Genomic DNA, 18,470 nt, shown 5'->3' on the forward strand with positions numbered 1-18,470 from the left:
AAATTACGTTCAGATTAGCTGAAAACATATCGCAAAAAAAAACTAAAGCGTATCATCTTTTTAAAATTATGGCTAACAACCATTAAAATTATTTTACCTTGTATTTAAATTCGTCGCATAATGGGATACAGCAATGACTGGTCTAAATCAGCATGAACAAGACAAAACGAAAACCAGCCAAACTTGTTTATTGCATTTACTTTAAACTTTTTTTTAGCTGAACAGATATGGAAATCCGACAACTTACAAAAACAAGCGCTTTGTCCGCACCAATCAAAGTTGTCAGTGATTACCTAAGAAAACAACGGTGCATGTCATTTGAATACTATGTTTGTTTGAAGTTGCCCGCGCAACATCCAAAGAATCCCGACACCTAGCGGTCACAAATTGAACTTGCTATGATATACATTGGCTGTTTGCTGTCATTTAGGTACTCGCCTATAAAGCTGCAGACGTCAAGCATTGCTGGGCGCCTGAAGTGTATCAATCGGTTTCATAGTTCAATAGTTCTGTCCATTTTCTACCGTTCGATGAGCTTTCAGGTGAGTTGTAGGTTTGTTTTCACGCTGCCTTGGCAATCTTTCACGGTGTTTTGGTGCATTTTGTTGGCATTCTACGCGGAAGAGCTACGGCCCCGCAACAAGCCGTCGACCCGATGTGCTGTTGGAACTGGTTCTCTTACCTAAATTCCATCTAAAATGTTGACTCATTAGCGTTCCGAATAGGTGTAACCACGATTCCCCTTGGGCCTTGCTTTTCTATTCTACTTTGAACTAGTAGAGCTCTGGCCTTTTTTATTTGCCAACTTCGTAACTTTTCAAAACATTCACCTAGGTTCGAAAAAGAGTTGGTCAAGTTTACAAGCCTTCTCGTACTTCAAAGTTCCAAAAAAATGCAAAACTATTCGATAATTGAACCACTTGCTACGACTTGCTACATTTTGGATTTTCATCCGTGGAAAGAGTTCCATGAACCCACCAACCCTGTAATCATTCTGAGGTTTCCTGTCTGTTCGTGTTTCTCATGTTTTTCTGTGGTTTCCGCTAAATGTCTACTTCCTACATATCATGTCCATTGTGTGCCCCATATTTCTAATACCCGTTTCTTTTTTTGTTTTGCGTGCCATTGTCTACAATCGATAGGATTTGCCGCCATGTTCAGCTTTATGAAGAAGGACAAGGCAGACAAACGGGATAAAAAGGAAAGAAAAGAAACGAAAAAGCCTCAAACGAAAGATGCTGTTTTCCAAGCATCTGGCAGTGGAAGTGGTGGCATTCTGTACGGAGCATCTGCCGCAACGGCCTCGGCATCCGGCAATGATAAACTAACAGCTGACGAGCTGCTCCGATTGGATGAAGTCAGGCGAAGTTTGAAAATTCGTACGCGTCGCAAAGAGAAAGAGAAACTGCCCAGTGGAATCACTGCCGACTACACCGCCCATTTGGGTCTCCATTTGGTAGACGGCGGTCTGTCCAGCACCAACGCGCAGGTCTGGCCTGAGCTTCACAGTCCCATAAGTGATGGAGGGAGTTGCACGAGCGATGGGACGCCCAGCTTGAATTCCCTGACTTCATCAACAGTTACGACCTCAACAACCATGATGATGAAACAGGAGACGTTTTCCGTTACCACCCCTGTTCCAGTCCCGCCGGCTCGAGGTATCCTCAAAGGCAAATCATCGTACGGGCTGGAATCTCCGCCAATCTTGGAGCTGGACGACGACAACAAGCTAGTGGAGAATACGCTGAAGAATGAGTTAATAATTTACGAGAAGCCGCCGGCTGTATTGGGCACGAAAAAGGTAGCCGGGCCTCCCCCTCTGCCCAAATCGCAGCCACCCTTACCAGCCAATGGGGCTTTTCAGCGAGCAAAGACGGACGTGAGGATACAAGAAGAAGACACGTTTACTTATAGCTTTCCACGGCCACATGTGGCTCCGTTGGACGCGGCCACAGCTGCAGCTATAGCCGCTGCGTCAGGTCTGGTTCCAGCTGAGACTTGTAGGCCATCTGGTGCCAAACTGTTGTGGAGCGAACCTCCTGGCGAAGGATCTGGATGGCTGGATCGTATCAAAACCCACAAAAGTCTTGATTCCTCATCGTCTTCCTTACTGCCTCTGCCTGCTCTGTTTGAGCCGGCCCTACCGGAGCCAAGAGACTTGACGCTGCAACGCAAAGAGACGGGCGATTTCGGTTTCTCGCTCCGCCGAAGCGTCGTGGTCGAACGATCGCCTAATGATCCTTCCAGGTAATTTGGCTAGCAACCCACTTTTGAAATTGATTTCACGATATGCCTGTCCTCCCACGCCATGATTTAACAACATGATAAACAATTTCAGGAATTCGGTGAAGAGGACGGTGATTTTCGCTGAACCGGTGACTGGCAATACCAACAAACAATTAGATGCGGCTCTTTTACCTGGCGACCGACTGCTCGAAGTCAACGGTCAAAACGTTCAGAACACGAACCGCGAAGACATCATCGATATCATCCGCAATTCAGGATCCACCGTCACGCTCAAGGTTTGTTTTTTGCCACCATTTTGAAATGTGAAACTCTTGCAGTAGAACAATGCTAGGATGGCGCCACATACCTGTCTAGTCGTCTATTAAACATGACAAGAAAATCCTGGTTGAGAAATGAGTAATCCGTGAATCTGCGTCACGTACCTGCTGCAACATGTAATCATTATAAAGCAAAGACGCGTGATTTATGGCCTCGGGATTTATTTTAGCTGTTGCCGCAGTGCGTTTTGGCCTTGCCTCGGCTGTTTAAACACCTGCGGGGCGTGCATTATCGCACGAAATGTCTAATCCGATGCCACGCCACAACCCTATTAACAAACGAAATGTTTGACTAATCGCCAAAGTCAAACGGGCTGTGAAAATAACAAACACGATAGCCGAACTGCGCACAACAATTGCGAAATCGAGGTGTACACGACAGCAGTAAAATGTTAGCCTATTTGTTAATCGTCTGGCTGTTATTCGGTTCAGTCACGAACCCGTTCAAACTGGTTTACAATTTATTTCATTTGTTTTTGTCTATTTTTGGCCATTTGAAATGAAACAAGGTAGAAGGCGATAAATGTTACCTGTTTTTATTTATTTGATATGTATTTTTTTATTATACAGGTGCAGCCCGTGGCTGAATTGGTGGAACTATCTCGCCGCTGGGCGGCTGATGGTCGTCAAATTCGCCTGAACGACGTCATCGCCAAAGGTGGCACTCTGCGCAGGACCGGATCCTTACGCCACCGCCATACAAAGGTAAACACACTACCTCCATCTACCTTACGTAGTCTCCGATTCTCGTCTATCTTTTTTTTTTATCGTGTTGAGAGTTGCGTGCAATAATCGTGAAAATGGGGGCTTCGTCCACGAACAAAACAAGCCGCCATTTTTTTTTTTTTAAACGAATCAAGAGAAAAATGAATGGCGCATACTTTTGTACCAAAGATTATCGGGTCTTAAGTCACGTTCCATGAAGAGACATCATTATCACCTGAATTGAAAGGACAAATCTCTTTTGTGTTGGAATTCTTCCATGTTTATTCGAGCGGAAGAAGAAAGAGTTGATGATGGCGTGGAATGCATAATGCATCCGCGTGATTTTCTCTTGGAGTTGTGTGTGTGTGTGTGCTTGTGGGTCACCGATGCGCGTGTTTTTATTAAGGATTTTTACATATTTTAATGAAATCCTCCATCGCAATAGCGATTGATTCATGCGCTCCATCTTGTGTTCGGCCTGTCTCATTTGCATGGGTGCGGTCATCCCCCCTTTTTTGACGTATCGATCAACATTTTTCAAACCAAAATTAGGCTTTCATTCATTGATCGTCTAGAAAGTTTGAAAAAACATGTCGCCATTTTGGAAAAAAAAAAAGTCAGACAGCTGCGAAACAAGTTGACATTGTTCTCAATGGATTTGGTTGGTCGCCTTGACCGTAAATGTGTCTCATAGAAATTGTTTGAAAACGATGATGACCATATTGGTCCCTTTTTCAACCAAAAAAAAACTTGTTTATATCGAAAAAGGGAATTATCGATTAGACCGAAGCCTTGATTGTGCCGATAAGTTAACGTTTAACCAACAAAACATTGCCCGATCGTGTGCTATATAACAAGAGAAAGAAAATCTTATTTTTTGTTTATGCATATGAATTATGAGGGCCATTACTACGTGTGTGTCCTGACGTCCTTGACCAGCCAAAGCAAAACAATAGAGAGAATGTGGAGGCGGCATCGTTCACAGCATCCAAACATAGCGCTAGAGTGCACTGCTGTATACGTTCGGTGATTGGCAAAAACGCGACCCTTTTTCCCATTGAAAACTCCGACATCGTGTCTCTGTTTAAAACGGCCTTGCATTTCTGCTCAACTCTCTCCTCTCCCGGATCAATCCCGCACCATTTACGGGCAAGCGAATAATCGTTTTGACGTCTTGTGTCTACGTAATGATGTTCCAAAGGGGGGCCTCTGTGTCCTAAAATAATAAAGGTGAATCTGACCTTGTCTTGCAAAATGGATGAGATACCAAAAGATGGCCGTCCGTAAATCACCAAACATTTTTGGGCCTATTCTGATTTCTCTTGTTTTTTTATATTTTTATACTTGTATGAATAATCCATTTGGAATCACATCGTCCGATGACAAAGCCAACCAAAGCTGGACCCGAAGACCATCTTTGGCATAGTTGAGAGAGTTCTCTTTCAAAAGTCGCCTTTTTTGTTTTCACGCGTGAATTTTTTTTGGGGGGGGTAGCATTTCATTTCTCGATTCCAATTTTATTTGTGAATGCGTTGTGAAGACGCCCTTTTTCTTTTAAAGATATTTTTTTTAAAACTTGCTATTGGCAAGGCGTCTTCCACTGCTGGTGGCCATCACAACTTTGTTTGCTGGATGAATTCCTTTGCCCGCCATTTCACGTCCGTCGTCCAACCATCGACTTTTGATTTCTAATCTCTTCTACGAAAGTAGCTTGTTTTCTTACCGTGTCCAATGACACGGCCAGCTGGGCAAACACGTACAGTCCAAAGATGAAGTTAAACAAGCCCCTCTCGCAGTCCACTTATCTCTGTGATATCATCTTTAAATAGAGTTTGTTTTCGACATTGAACTGTTTCAACAGCTCGGGTGTCTCATATTTTTTGTTCTTTAATTTCATTTGTGGGTCGCCTCACCTGTTGAAGCGCCACTTGTGTTCCAGGAGGGTGGGCATGTAGAGGGCGGACCCACTTCCCAAGCCGAGTCACGTCTGAGACGCCCCTGTTAGTCTTATTCCAGCCGCCCGATAGAGCGGTGCTAACCGTTAGCCACTCTGCCCCCTTTTTTTTTTTCTTTAGTCCTTAGTTTTATTTATTTTTATATTTTCCCTATTGTTTATCGGTTACAAGTGAATTTTGTTCTATTCTTTTACCCCTCGTTTGTGTGTGTGTGATTTCGCAAGCCGGGCCAAGTCGGGACCAATCCAACTGTTTTTTTTTTTTTAACGACGACGTTGATGATTGCCACATTTTGTGATTGCAACGACTTGGCTCGGCAAACATCGTAACGAAAAAATGGCGAAATCTTCAAGCGAATTGCATTTTCGTTCGTCTTTACGCGACGCGGCCAACAACAAATCACCGCCGTGCAATTTGCATCGCGGATGCAGCGGCCACTTGCACGGCCAGGGCGTTTTGAAAATAAAATCCAAAGTCGATCCGGCTCCGTGTCAAAGAAATTCAAGATCGTCCAGCCACTCGCCCGTCGCTTACGAACGAACATCCAACGGCCGCGAGACGGACGACAGTTGCTACAACAGCAGCAGCGACGTGGAATCGACGCCCACGCGCAAGAAATCCATGCTGGGACTGGGCCGCGTCTTGCCGCCCGCCGCCGAATGCAAATCGCACCTACCGCCGCGCTCTCCGCCCAAATTCTTGGCATTTTCCACACGTTCGCTGTCATCGTCGACGTGCTCGTCTGATCAATCATCGTCGTCGAGATACTCGAGCAGTCCGTCTCCGGGCATTCACGACAACAGCCCGTTGCAATGGCCGTTCTCGGCCGCTTCGTCGGGCCTCTACCTCGAGGAGGTGAGCGAAGAGGCTGACGACGTTGACCTTGACGATCAATGGTCGGAACAGCATCGCATGGCCAGCACCAGTCCGTGCTCCACTTTGGCTTCGTCCACTTACGAGTCTTCAATAGATCAAGGCCGGCGACTGGCAATGTCGCCACACCAACTGAGACATTCGACCCCCAATAGGTCGCCATACACGGAGAGAAATCGGACGGCCAAGTCGTCCACTCCACCGGCCTTAAGGAGGTCCGTCGCCAGCAATAATAATGGCCCAGCATTGCGAAATAAAGCGCCGATTGTCGAGACCAAGAAGAAGACGCCACTGGCCAATGGGACGTCGATTTTAATCAAGAACAAGCGCGTGGATGATTTAAAGAGCAAAGGACCACCGTCGAGATGTCCGTCCCCTTCGTTATCGCGTCGAAGTTCGGCCGCATCGTCACGCAGTTCTGGTAGCCAAACGACGGACGCATCGACGACTAGACGTGTCGTTAAACCTGTTGCAACAACGACGCCGACCACTAGCACGAAACAGCGCAGCCGGCCAGCTGTCAATTCAACAACAGCTAAAATTAAAACCACGACGACGACGACCAACAGTTCATTGGCTAATAAGAACCAGAAAACGGGATCGAAACAGCGTCCGGTTACGCCACCTACACCACCTGCAAAAGAGGAGGTAGTTGTTGTACAAGTGGAGGAATTTTTTTGCATTTCATTTTGTTTGAATTCGCCCCCCACCTGCCAAGTGGGGAAAGGGTGGACGCGTTTTGAACTCGACGGGCGCCCGTCTGACGTCTCTTATCCAAACACGTCGATTGTTTCTTGTTCCTTTATTGTTTTAGCGACAAATGGCGATTGAAAATGCGTCGTTGTTAGGCCGACGCCCATCAGTCTTTTGTTCTTTGCCTTTCAATATTCGACGTCCTTTTTTTGACATTGGCGACCGCAATTTTACAATCCGCCGATGGCTTCCACGTCGTTTGTTTGTTTTGTTGGCATTGAGGAAAAGGGGCGAACAAAAGCGGAACATCCCCCCCCCCCACTTTAATTGTTTGTTCATTTTTTCCCAAACCGAAAGGAAAAAAAAAAAAAAAGAGATTGATGCTAAAACACGGACCCTCTCTTTGAATATATTTCCTTCTCTTGAAAAAAGAAAAAGAAAAGGTCTGAAACTAACGAAAAGTGACGTAGACGGAAGAAGGGGGCGGACCACCCAACGATGGCCGAGCTCTCCAATCAGGCACCTGAATTTCTTACCTTGTTAGGGACGGGCGGCACGTGGAAAAGAAAATATCTGAAAGGAAATGAAGGAAAAAAAAAAGCGTCGGTTTGTTTCATCTTCTTATTATTCAACTCTCGGCTTATGGCTCCCTCTCTCTCTGCCTTTGGGAGTTTCCTGTTCCATCGAGTTTTTTTTTTATGGACGCCTGCAGCTCGTGACTTTTTCCAAGTGTTGCGTCGTCGCCAACACAACAAAGAAAAGGGTGGGGTAACTCACCGTGAGTCAAACTCTTCCAGTCCCATTTACCTGAGACTTGAAGAGGGTGGCATGTAATAAATAATTTTTTCTTTTAAAAACAAGGGGAAGAGCACTCAGCCGGAGGCTATCAATAACATATGGGTGCGGGTTGTTGTTTCACGTTGCCGCCAGGTGAGGAGTGACGGTCAGACATGAGCTTCTTTCAAACGTGAATAGAATTTTTTTTTTTTGTTTTTAAAACTTTCGATTGAAGTGTGTGTGTCTTTGACCCACAAAGGGATCGTTCCACTCGTTTCTTTTTTTTTTTTTTTTTTTTGAGTTCTCTCCATTTTTGGGGTGTTTTTTTTTTTTTGTCAACTTTGATGCTGTCACTTTCACCCGGCCCCGTCCTCAATTGTTGCCATGACAATAAGCCACTTTGGAGTTCATCTCGACGTGTTCCACATTGGAACACACGGCCTTGAAAGTGATACGGGCGTTGTCTTTCTAAGTTCGTTGCGCCCCCTAATTAAATGGAGAAACGATCTCATTTACGAGGAAAAAGTTAATGAATTTCTCATTAAACGCAGGCCAAATCCGATGATGAATTGACCAAAGAAAAGGAATGGATCGAATCGGGACGGGTCTGGTTGCAACACAGGGATGGATTCACGTCGGCCCGTTTAGACCCAACAAAAGATGCAGAAGAAGGACGTGTGCGTTTAAAGCTGGACGGCAGCACAGGTGAGGTGGTGTCCGTCGATGAAGATGAGGTCGTCAAAGCCAATCCTCCGCAATTTGATTTGGCCGAAGATCTGGCCCAATTGCGACACCTCAATGAAGCCTCGCTTTTGCACACGTTGCGATGCCGTTACGCCGCCAGCCTACCGCACACCTACGCCGGCCAAAGTCTCATCGTTATCAATCCCGTCACGCCATTGGCCGTCTATTCCGAGCGGGTAATTCAAATTTTCCTTAAAATGTTCAAATTTGTCCTAAAAAAAAAATATTTTTAAATGAACAGATGATCCAGCTGTTCCGCGGATGCAAAGCCGAAGACATGCCACCACACATTTACGCCTCCGCTCAATCCGCCTATCGTTCCATGTTGGCGTCGCGAACCGACCAATCGCTCATCTTTGTCGGTCGCAGTGGATCCGGCAAAACACACAATTTCAGAAATTCCCTCCACTACCTCTGTTTGGCCGCCGGATGCCCCACCAAAGTGATTACCGTTGAGAAACTCAACGCCATCTTCTTGTTGCTGGAAGCATTCGGCAATTGCCGGACGGGCCTCAACACCAACGCCACGCGATTCACCAACATCTTTTCATTGGATTTCGATCAATCCGGACAAATCGCTTCCGGCTCCATCCAAGTGCTGATGCCAGAAAGGGAGCGTGTTACCCGACGGCCAGAAGGCGAGCCTTCGTTTAACGTCTTTTACGAGCTCGTGGCTGGAGCGACGGGCGAACTGCGTCGCTATTTGCAATTAGAGAACATTGCGAGTAACACGAACGAGCCGTGTGCCTTTATGACACCATTGCATACGGCCGAAGATCGCCAAAAGGCCGCCGTCAGCTACGCCCGTCTTGTGGCTGCTCTAGAATCGCTGGGTATTTCCGAAACGGACAGCCGATGCATCTGGTCCATCTTGGCCGCCATCTACCACCTGGGCGTCGCCGGGGCCATGCGAGGAATTTAATTAAAAAAAAAAAAAATGTAATTACGAAATCAATTAAAATTTAAAATTTGAAATACAGGTGCGACTAACAATAAGATCGTTTTCGCCCGTCCGGCTGCTGCCCAGCGAGCCGCTATTCTCTTAGGAATCGGATCATTAGAAGAGCTGGCCCAGATGGCGTTCTATGCCACTCCCGTCCAAGGTTTAATGATGAACGGACGTTCTTCTTTCCGCACGGCTTCGCCCGTCCATGAAAGTGTTAAACCCTCGGACAAACATCTCGATCCGGCCGAAGCTTTGGAAGGCTTCGCCCAGGGTCTTTACGTCGAGGCCTTTAGCGCTTTGGTTGCATTAATTAATCGATCGATATCTTCGACGGCACGGACCATCAGCTCCATCGTTGCCATCGACACGCCTGGATTCCAGAATCCGGGCACGACGAGCAACGGAGAACGGGCCGCCAATTTCCAGGACCTGTGCCACAACTACACGCAGGAGCGGCTCCAGTTGTTGTTCCACGACACGCATTTCACTGCACAGCTCAACCGCTACGCTCAAGAACACATCGACATCACATTCGAAGGAGGGACGGGCGAGGAAGAAGTGCCTTCACCTGAACCGTTGGTCGACATGCTGGACAAGGCTCCTCAGGGCGCCGTGGCCCGCGCTTCGGCCACAAACCTTCGCGACGTGGACCGACGTGGATTCCTTTGGCTCCTGGACGACGAGGCCCTTGTCAGCACGACCAGCGAAGACGAATTGCTGGACAAACTGTCGACCATGTACAACGACCGAGTGTTTGAGAAGCTCTTCACTCGACCGGCCGGCAGCCGGAAGCAGTTGATGATCCACCACGGTCAGGGCACCAACAGCGTCCTCTACGACCTGGACGGATGGCTGAAATCGGCCCGCGAGATCCCAACCACTCGCAACGCCGCCCTGGCCCTAACGGAATCCGCCAAAGAAGAAATGGCTTCACTTTTCCGTTCTTGTCGTGGTCCGTTGCCGACGACGGTGAGCGGATCTGTGGCCGGAATCGAAGGTAGCCACGCGCTACGCAGAGCGTCCAGCATCCGACGCACATTTACCTCGGGAACGGCCGGCATCAAGCGCAAATCATTGGCCCTTCAGTTGAAATTCCAAGTGGTCAGTCTATTTCTTTTATTTACTTAATTTAATTTGATTTAATAATTTATTTTAAAATAGGACGGACTGATTGAGACATTACGCCGGACGAAACCGCGTTTTGTTTATTGTTTTATTCCCAATCATCGGGCAGGTTTGGTGGACTCGAGTTCATCGACGTTCGCATCCAACGACGATTCCCTTCAAGTGCCTTTGCTTCGTTCTCAGGTAATGTGTCTTAAACTGACCTGTTTTAATTCAATTAAAAATTAATTTATTCCAAAAATTGTTTAGTTGCGCGGATCGGAATTACTGCCAGCCATTCGTCTCTACCGACAAGGATATCCAGATTACCTGCCGCTGGGCGAATTTGTGCGCCGATTCAACGTGCTGGTGCCACCTGACGCATTGCCGGCCTCGTTGCTGACGGGTCTCAACAGCTCGACGGCCAGCGAGAAACAAGCGGCCGAAATCCTTTTGCTGCACATCGACATGGAACGATCATCTTATCGCCTCGGCCTCAGTCAGGTAAAAAAAAAAATTTCTTTTATTTTTTCAATGGGCGGATGATGGACGGACAAAGGCCAATCATAATCCCATTGTGATTGTGCAGTCGCACATGTCACATTGCTTTCCTATTCCGTGTAAATGCAGCTCGTTATCTGCTAGTTTGAATTGATGGCCGGCACAAGTTTGTTCAGCCGTGAAAACATCATGTTTCGAACACGTCAACCTAATTTTTTTATACAATCGGATTTTTTAGCTGGGAATGCGATCGAAAGGCCCTTCCGGCTTTGAATTTCTTTTGTTTGATCGCGGCATCGAGACATTCATGTCACCTCATTCTTTTAAATCAAAATGATGGCCGGCAAGTCAGGAGAAACGTAAATTTTCGAAGCGGAAAAAGACCCAACGACGTCAGCTGGCCCTTGTAATGACGGACTGTCCATCGCTTTCTGTTCTTTTGGGGGGGGGGGGAGGGGGGAGAGCGAAACAATTGGAAATTGGATAGAAAAATCTCACGATAGCGTCCCGCCAAGTTGTCCGGTCGACAACCTCCTCCTCCTACACCACACGAAAGAAAAACAAGCGGCCGTTAAACGGAACGTGGCATCCACCTCCGGCCACTGTGCCCTTGAGGGGGTAGGTAGTTGGCTTAGGGGATGAGTAGAGGAGGAAAATTGATGAGGCGAGAAGGATAAGAGTCTCATCGCTGTTCATTCGATGCAACACTTTCACAGTGCCGGATGGAATCGTTGGCCAGCAAGACGCGTACTCGCATTGGGCCGCCATTTTCTAAAGTTAAGAACGTGAATTTTAAATTCTTGGTGACTCATCATGAGGATCTCAAATTCAGTTCATCGCACGGATAACAGGCGGTTTGAAAACAGGGGTCGTGTCACTCCCGTTGATCCGCTGGACTCGGCGCCGGCCGTGGCCGATCGAATCAAAGCCTTTGAAGATTTAATTCGAAGGGCCAGCCGATGTGACGCAACTCAAGAAGACGATGGCGATAGGAAGAAACGGAGTCAATCGTGTCCGGCTCGCAATGGAATCTCGGACGGCCGATGCTTTCAACCGGCGGCCGAACGGAAACATCGTGCGCCGGACAAGGGCAGCAATTTGAGCCTTTTCAATTGCGGGAGTACGACGTCGTCGTCGGGTTATACGTCGACGACGCCTCCCAGTCCCGAACCGGAACTGCCTTCGAGTCGATACATTTACTTGACGGCCCATCGGGTCGAAGTGGATCATTTCGGCAAAGACGATGAGGCTGAGGAAGAAGAAGAAGACAAACAAATCGAATTGGAAATCTTTGCGCGCCATCTAGCGAACGATGAGCGAAGCTTCTCCCCCACCTCGACGGAAGACGAGGTGGACGTGGACGAAGACGAAATCGACGACATTCGTTGGAGCGACCTCGAAAGCGAAATGGATTTAGATCACGTTGTCGACATTCTCATTCAATCCAAAACCTCCAATGAGGTATTTTTTTTTTTTTCATTTTGCCGGCCCGTCCGATTGTTTTTTCTTGGGGGGGAGGAATTTGTGATTTTTTATTTTAATTCTTTTTATCCGAGTTTCCTTAATTTAAAATTTTTTTGCTTTAAAGGTTTTCTTCCGGCCGGGAGTTTTGTCTCAACTGGAAGATCAGCGGGATGAAAAAATCACGAACCGTGTGGTGAAATTCCAGGCGCAATGTCGAGGCTTCCTTGCACGCAAACGCTTAAGCAAGCTCAAGGTGGAAAATTTAAAGAGAAATTGTTTATAAAAAAAAACTGAATTGTGCTAAATTTTCTCTTGGTGAAATCAGGTCCAAGATGTGGCCATCCGCTGCATTCAGCGTAACGTACGCAAACTACAGGCCATCCGCGCCTGGCCTTGGTGGCGTCTTATGCTCCGCTTGTCTCCTCTGCTCAACGTGCACCGGACCGAAGAGGAGCTCAAAGCGAGAACGGTAATTGTTGCCTCTTATTATATCACCGTGTGATTTCCAACACTTGAATTTTTCCTTGTTGTTTTCGGAATAGGAGGAAGCCGAGAGTCTACGCAGTAGAGTCACCGCTCTTGAAAAAGAGCGCGCTGATCTCAAATACATAGCCGACCGACTGGAGACGAAGGTACGAACCCCAATTACATACGTACCGGTTTTTTTACACGTTTCGATTGGTAGGCCTTAAATTAAGGTTATTTTTGGGTCGAAAATAACTTCCAGCTAGAACGGAAATCATTTAGCTGATAGGCCGTTTCTCCGATTCAGGATATCATCATTTCCTGATTAAATGGAATGTGCCGCTCTCTGTTAGCCAATCGACGAAAAGCTCCTTAAAAAAAAAAAAATCAGATAAAAACAAAAGAGGAACGCAAAAGAGAAAAGTAGCAGCAGCCCTGACATACCTATAAATAGTGTTTGCATCCTGCGTGTGTGAGACGAGGGAGCCAGGAAGAGGTTAGGGACCCGCTAGTCTTGCCAGCCTCTGAACAAAAGAAGCCAACGTCATCGTCCTGTAAGCAAAGTGGAATTGAACACGAGCCAAACCCACACACACACCAAAACAGATTTCATTTCTTACTCATCACTACACCTTCAAACTAGATATGTGTTTCTCTGCGTGCGTGTCCATGTTTGTTACATTCAGTTGTTGCCTATGACCTGCTGCATATCAAAAGCTCCAGCTTCTCATTTTCGCCCAGTTACACATATTTTCCGATTGAATATCGTGGCTGTTTAATCCCCTCCTCCTCCCTTCGTGACAATGAGTTCCTTATCGTCGCATTTATCATCGAAACGTCGGTTGGAAATCCAAGAACGTGATCACAGTCAGACGCAACTCTCGTTGGCACTTTCGCCCGTCCTCACATCCGGATATTATAGCGAATCCTTGTCTCAGTCAGTTTCTGCCCGGCGATCGTCGCATCAGAGTCGTCGATCCACTCCGCCACCGGCTCCATTGGCCGCCCGGGACGAAGGAGTTGTGATTCAGGCTGGGATGAGTTTCGTGCTGGGCCATAAAGCCGTTCGATCCTCTTCCGTGTCGGCCATTTGCGTTGGCAGTGCGACCAATCGTCCCAGCAGCGTCCGGCAACACTTTCGTCCACTTCCAGCTCACACGATGGCCGACACGACTTCATCGGTCCTGACCCGGGCCATCCGCGATTTCCTCGGCCGGACCGACCACGTCATGAACGAATGGAAACATTTGGGCAAAGACGCCGGCGGATCGCAACGTTCGCGTTCCACCACTCGTTCGTTCGCAGCTCAAGGAAGTAGGCGATTCTCTGCCCGTTCGCTGTCCAGCAGTCGATATTCTTCGACGGACACGCCATCCTCGGCCAATGAATTTATGGTGGTCGGTCCGTTCTCTCGCGTTCCCAGTTTCCAATCGGTTCAATCGACGGCCGATACGGACTTTGGCTCCTGTCAAGACCTCAATGACTACGACGAGGTCATTTATGTTTTCCTCATTTTCGTTCGTCCAACTCAATCTGATAAGGCCTACTAAAAATAGCGCGAAATTTTAAAATGACGTGAATTAATTATTTTTTGGCACTTTGCCTTTAATTTATTCGTACATACTTTTAGCAAAAAAATGCCGGAAGTAAGCGAGAGTTATGTTTTAAAAATAAAAACGGACCGTTTTCAAAAATACCTGCAGGTCAGCGAATTGACTGCCGACTTGGCCGAAGAACACTCGACCGCCACTTTGGCCACGGAACGACTAGAAGCTGAAACGGCCCAAAGGATGAAGATCGACAAGGAATTTGGAGAACTCGAAGTTAGTTTTAATTTAAAACTTTAAAAAGCAGATGATCTTTAATTATTTAATTAAACATTAGGGTAAATTTCGTAAGTTATCTGGCGATCATGAAAAGATGGAAATGGAAGTGTTGCTGAACCGATCTGCCGGCCTGAACGGCAGCGGGAGCGAGTACATGATGAGCGCGGCCGAGGATGATGACGAAGATGACGACGGCCAGCCCAACGTCTACCGACAAAAATGCGAACGGATGTCTCGGGAACTAGAGCTGGCCAAACAGCGACTAGCCCAGCAACACGAAGACGACCTGGAGCAGACGGTGACACTCAAGAAGCAGCTGGAGAAGAAACTCAACGACGCGTACGAAGAGGTCGAAGAGCAACGCCAAGTTGTGGCCCAGTGGAAACGCAAAGCCCAGCGACTGGCCGCCGAGCTCAACGACACCCGTCTCCTCCACGAAGATCAGACCAACCGCAACGCCGTTCTCGAAAAGAAACAGCGGAAATTCGACACGGAATTCCAGCTGCTCCAGGACGAATTGCGACAGGAACGAGCCAACAAGGAACGGGCCATGAGAGAACGCGATGCGGCCATCACCGACAAACTCACATCCGAGCAAACTCTTCAGGTATTATTAAATGATTTGTGTTTTTTAAACCGCACGTTGGTTAGTGGAGCAAAGGCTCGTGTGGCATTTCCCACTTGAGAAATGCAGTCGAGTATGAAAACGAGAACAAGAGGGTAGAAAGGTCGAGTGGAACATGATCAGAGAAACATAACACGTGTCAGCCCTAACATAAAGTCGCAAGTAACAGGCTTAACGTCTATTGCCGATCGTTTCCTATTTTGCCTCGATTCAGAGTATATTTAAGCCTCGGGGTTTCTTGCGGTACCTGACAACCAGATAGGCATTGCTCTTGCTGTTGATAAGAGAGGGGAGAAAAACACACACTCTGCTCACCCTCATGAGTGAGTTAAGAGGGGTGGAATTTTCAGTGGCCTCACACGTTTAAAGAGTGACGCGCAGTCAAATTTAGTATTGTTTTTTTGTCTACGTATTTCTTTTACTGTTTCGTGACATTATGCCTCAGTTTTATGTATGGAATTTGACCGTTTTTTTCCCTATAGTTGGCCTTGACTCGGTGAATATTTAATGTGTTTCTTTATGCAGAGTGTTCAACTCGATCTGGAGATGAGGGGCGAACGACTGGCCGCTCTCACCAAGGAATTGGATGAAATGACTACAGAGGGTCGATCAGATGCTGACATGGCTGCTCTCAGAAGGTCCAAACATGAATTGGAAATGAAAGTCAAAGATCAGGCAAGTCATTGTCTCTTTTCGTGTAGAATGAAATACTTATCTAAAGTTGTTTTCGCAGGAGGAAGAACTCGACGAATTAGCTGGTCAAGTTCAGTTGCTGGAGTCTGCCAGGCTGCGACTAGAAATGGCTATGGAGCAGATGAAGAAAGAAAACAAGAAGGAACTGGCCCAAAGAGAGGAAGAGATAGAAGATACTCGTTGCAGTGCCCAGAAGAAAGTCAAAGGTAGTCTCCTTTTGTCGAAACATCCTTTGTGTTTACCTCTTCATTGTTGTTTGTTTGACGTGACAGCATTGGAAGCCCAGTTGGAGAGCGAACATGAAGAAAGAACACTTTTGGTCAGAGAAAAACATGAACTGGAACGCCAGCTGCTGTCTATGGCTCAGCACGCAGCGCATGCCGCAGACGACGACACCATCCAGAAGCTGAAACGTGACCTGAAACGCACCAAAGCCCTCTTGAAAGACGCACACAGCCAGCTGGAACGATGCAGATCGGAAACGCCGAGCAAAGTCTTGCTCAGGCAGCTGAAAAATTAGCTGGAAGATTCGGAATTTGCTCGCACGGCTGCTGTCAAGGGACGCCAACATGCCGAGCAAGAATTGCTCGAAGCCCAACAGCAACTGGATGAGGCATTGAGGTTGCGTGGTGAGACCGAAGACAAGTATTTGAGCTGTAACAGAGAACGCAGCAATTATCAGAGTCAAGTAAGTCGCATTTGCAGTCCAGGTCAGTTTTTGTTTTATATCTAACATCTCGTGTTTTAGGTGGACGACTTGGAGGTGGAATTGAACGAAGTCATGCGCAAGTACAAGGCCGCGGTAGCCCAGCTTACCGTTGATCAAATCACCCTTCAGGACCAGACTGCTCAATTGATGAGTCTGGAACACGAAAAATCTGCATTGAAAGAACAGGTATGACCAGCTTTCATCGTGCAAAAAACCAGCATTTAAAAAAAAATTGTAATAATTCAACAGGTGGCTGAACTGAGCGCAAGGCTCGAATGCATGGAGATCGACACAAAGTCCGTCCATACACAAAAACGTATGGAATTGAAAGTCAAAGAACTGGAATCAAGAGTGGAACTGGAACAGACGTCCAAGTCACGATTGGAGGTATGTCGTGTTTATTTAAAAAAAACGTTGATGATATCCCGTTAATTGACATTGTTTTTTAGACGCAAGTTTCACGACTCAAAGAGATGCTGGATAAGAGCAACCTGGAACTCGATTCGCTCCGTTGCAAGGAGCAACTGTCACAAGAAAGCAGTAAACGCCTGCAGCGTCAGTTGCGTGATGTCCGCGAAGAATTGACGGGATCAGAACAGCGTGATGCCGACACGTCGCAGCAATTGCGAGAACTCGAGCAACGCATCGAATTGCTGGAATCAGAGAACGCCACATTGGTTAAGGATTTATCGCTGGCCCTGCGCCGAATCGAAGACCTTCAAGTCGCCATGCAAGGCGAAATGGACACGTCAGATTCGGATCAAGATCCGCACTCTGCCGAAAGGTGAGTCCATTCTCATTATTTCAATCGGAAATATCGTTTGACAAAAGAATATCTTTAGCGATAGCGATGACGATTCGGACACGTCGTTCAACACATTCCTCAGTCAACGCAAGTATGGCAGCACTTCGGGTGTCAGTTCGGCCTCGGATGCGCGCCGTCAATCGCCTACCGGTCTCGACAGTCCGTCCAGTAGCCGCGTCGATCTGACGTAAGACATAAAGGATGCATTGTCTTTACATCCGGTTTTATTGTTCCATTTGTTTTTGCAGGCTGACGCTGGATAAGCAAGAAGACGAATCTGTGGCATAAAACATCGTTCTATTAACTTTAATATCATAATATGGAATTATTTAGTTATCTCTTTCCCTTCTCTTTCCCTAACTGCCTTTTCCAATTAGCGTTTACATTTGTATATATATATAATTAATAATTATTCGATAAGACAACACGTTCTTCCCCTTCTCCGCCTTGATTAGTTTCATCGTTGATAGATTAACTTTGTTGGTCTTGTCCTTTCCCCCCCTTTTTTTCCTTTAACTCTCTCACCCCACTTGTTGCTCCAAGCATTTTTCTCTTTATCAACTAGCTGCCAATCAGCAATTCTGCCCTTCTTCCTTGCACACCCGTATGATTTAATTGATCCGTGTATGATAGAACTTGCTCATACAAAAACAAATTAATATAACGAATACCCTCCCCCCACAAAATCCCGTTCTCTGTCCGCCCGTGTACGGAACCAAGAGAAATACAAACCCAATTCTAATATCTTTGGTGCTCTTCCTGTACAAAATCGATCGACAGGTAAAAATTTGATGAGAAATCTCTTCATCAAATATGCCGTGGACGTGTGTTCTGGAACGGCGGATGAACGTCATGACAACGATGGAAACACATCAAACCATTGCCACAACAAACCTGATTTCATTTACGATCCTTTGGTTTAACATAACTCTTATAAATGTGAGTAGCTTCCTGTTTAGATCAGTCTGCAACTTGACGAAGACAAGCCATCTACAAAGAAAATGTCGGCCGGTCAGCATTT

General features: G+C 46.8%; 1 protein-coding gene across 1 annotated transcript; it reads left to right on the top strand.

Moving 5' to 3' along the window:
- Positions 1-448: 448 nt before the first annotated feature.
- LOC130698455 (unconventional myosin-XVIIIa-like) lies at positions 449-18,195 on the top strand. Its single transcript, XM_057521102.2, is given in 21 exon segments — positions 449-542; positions 1,143-2,247; positions 2,339-2,522; positions 3,135-3,269; positions 8,119-8,487; positions 8,553-10,358; positions 10,419-10,565; positions 10,632-10,865; positions 12,451-12,579; positions 12,652-12,795; positions 12,869-12,958; positions 14,495-14,614; positions 14,676-15,224; positions 15,768-15,917; positions 15,976-16,141; positions 16,208-16,623; positions 16,684-16,830; positions 16,894-17,031; positions 17,094-17,428; positions 17,487-17,636; positions 17,698-18,195. Coding segments are annotated over 20 exon segments (6,543 nt in total). The 5' UTR covers positions 449-542; positions 1,143-1,153; the 3' UTR covers positions 17,738-18,195.
- The last annotated feature ends 275 nt before the right edge of the window (positions 18,196-18,470 follow it).

Source organism: Daphnia carinata, chromosome 3 (assembly GCF_022539665.2).
Source record: "Daphnia carinata strain CSIRO-1 chromosome 3, CSIRO_AGI_Dcar_HiC_V3, whole genome shotgun sequence".
NCBI lineage: Eukaryota > Metazoa > Arthropoda > Branchiopoda > Diplostraca > Daphniidae > Daphnia > Daphnia carinata.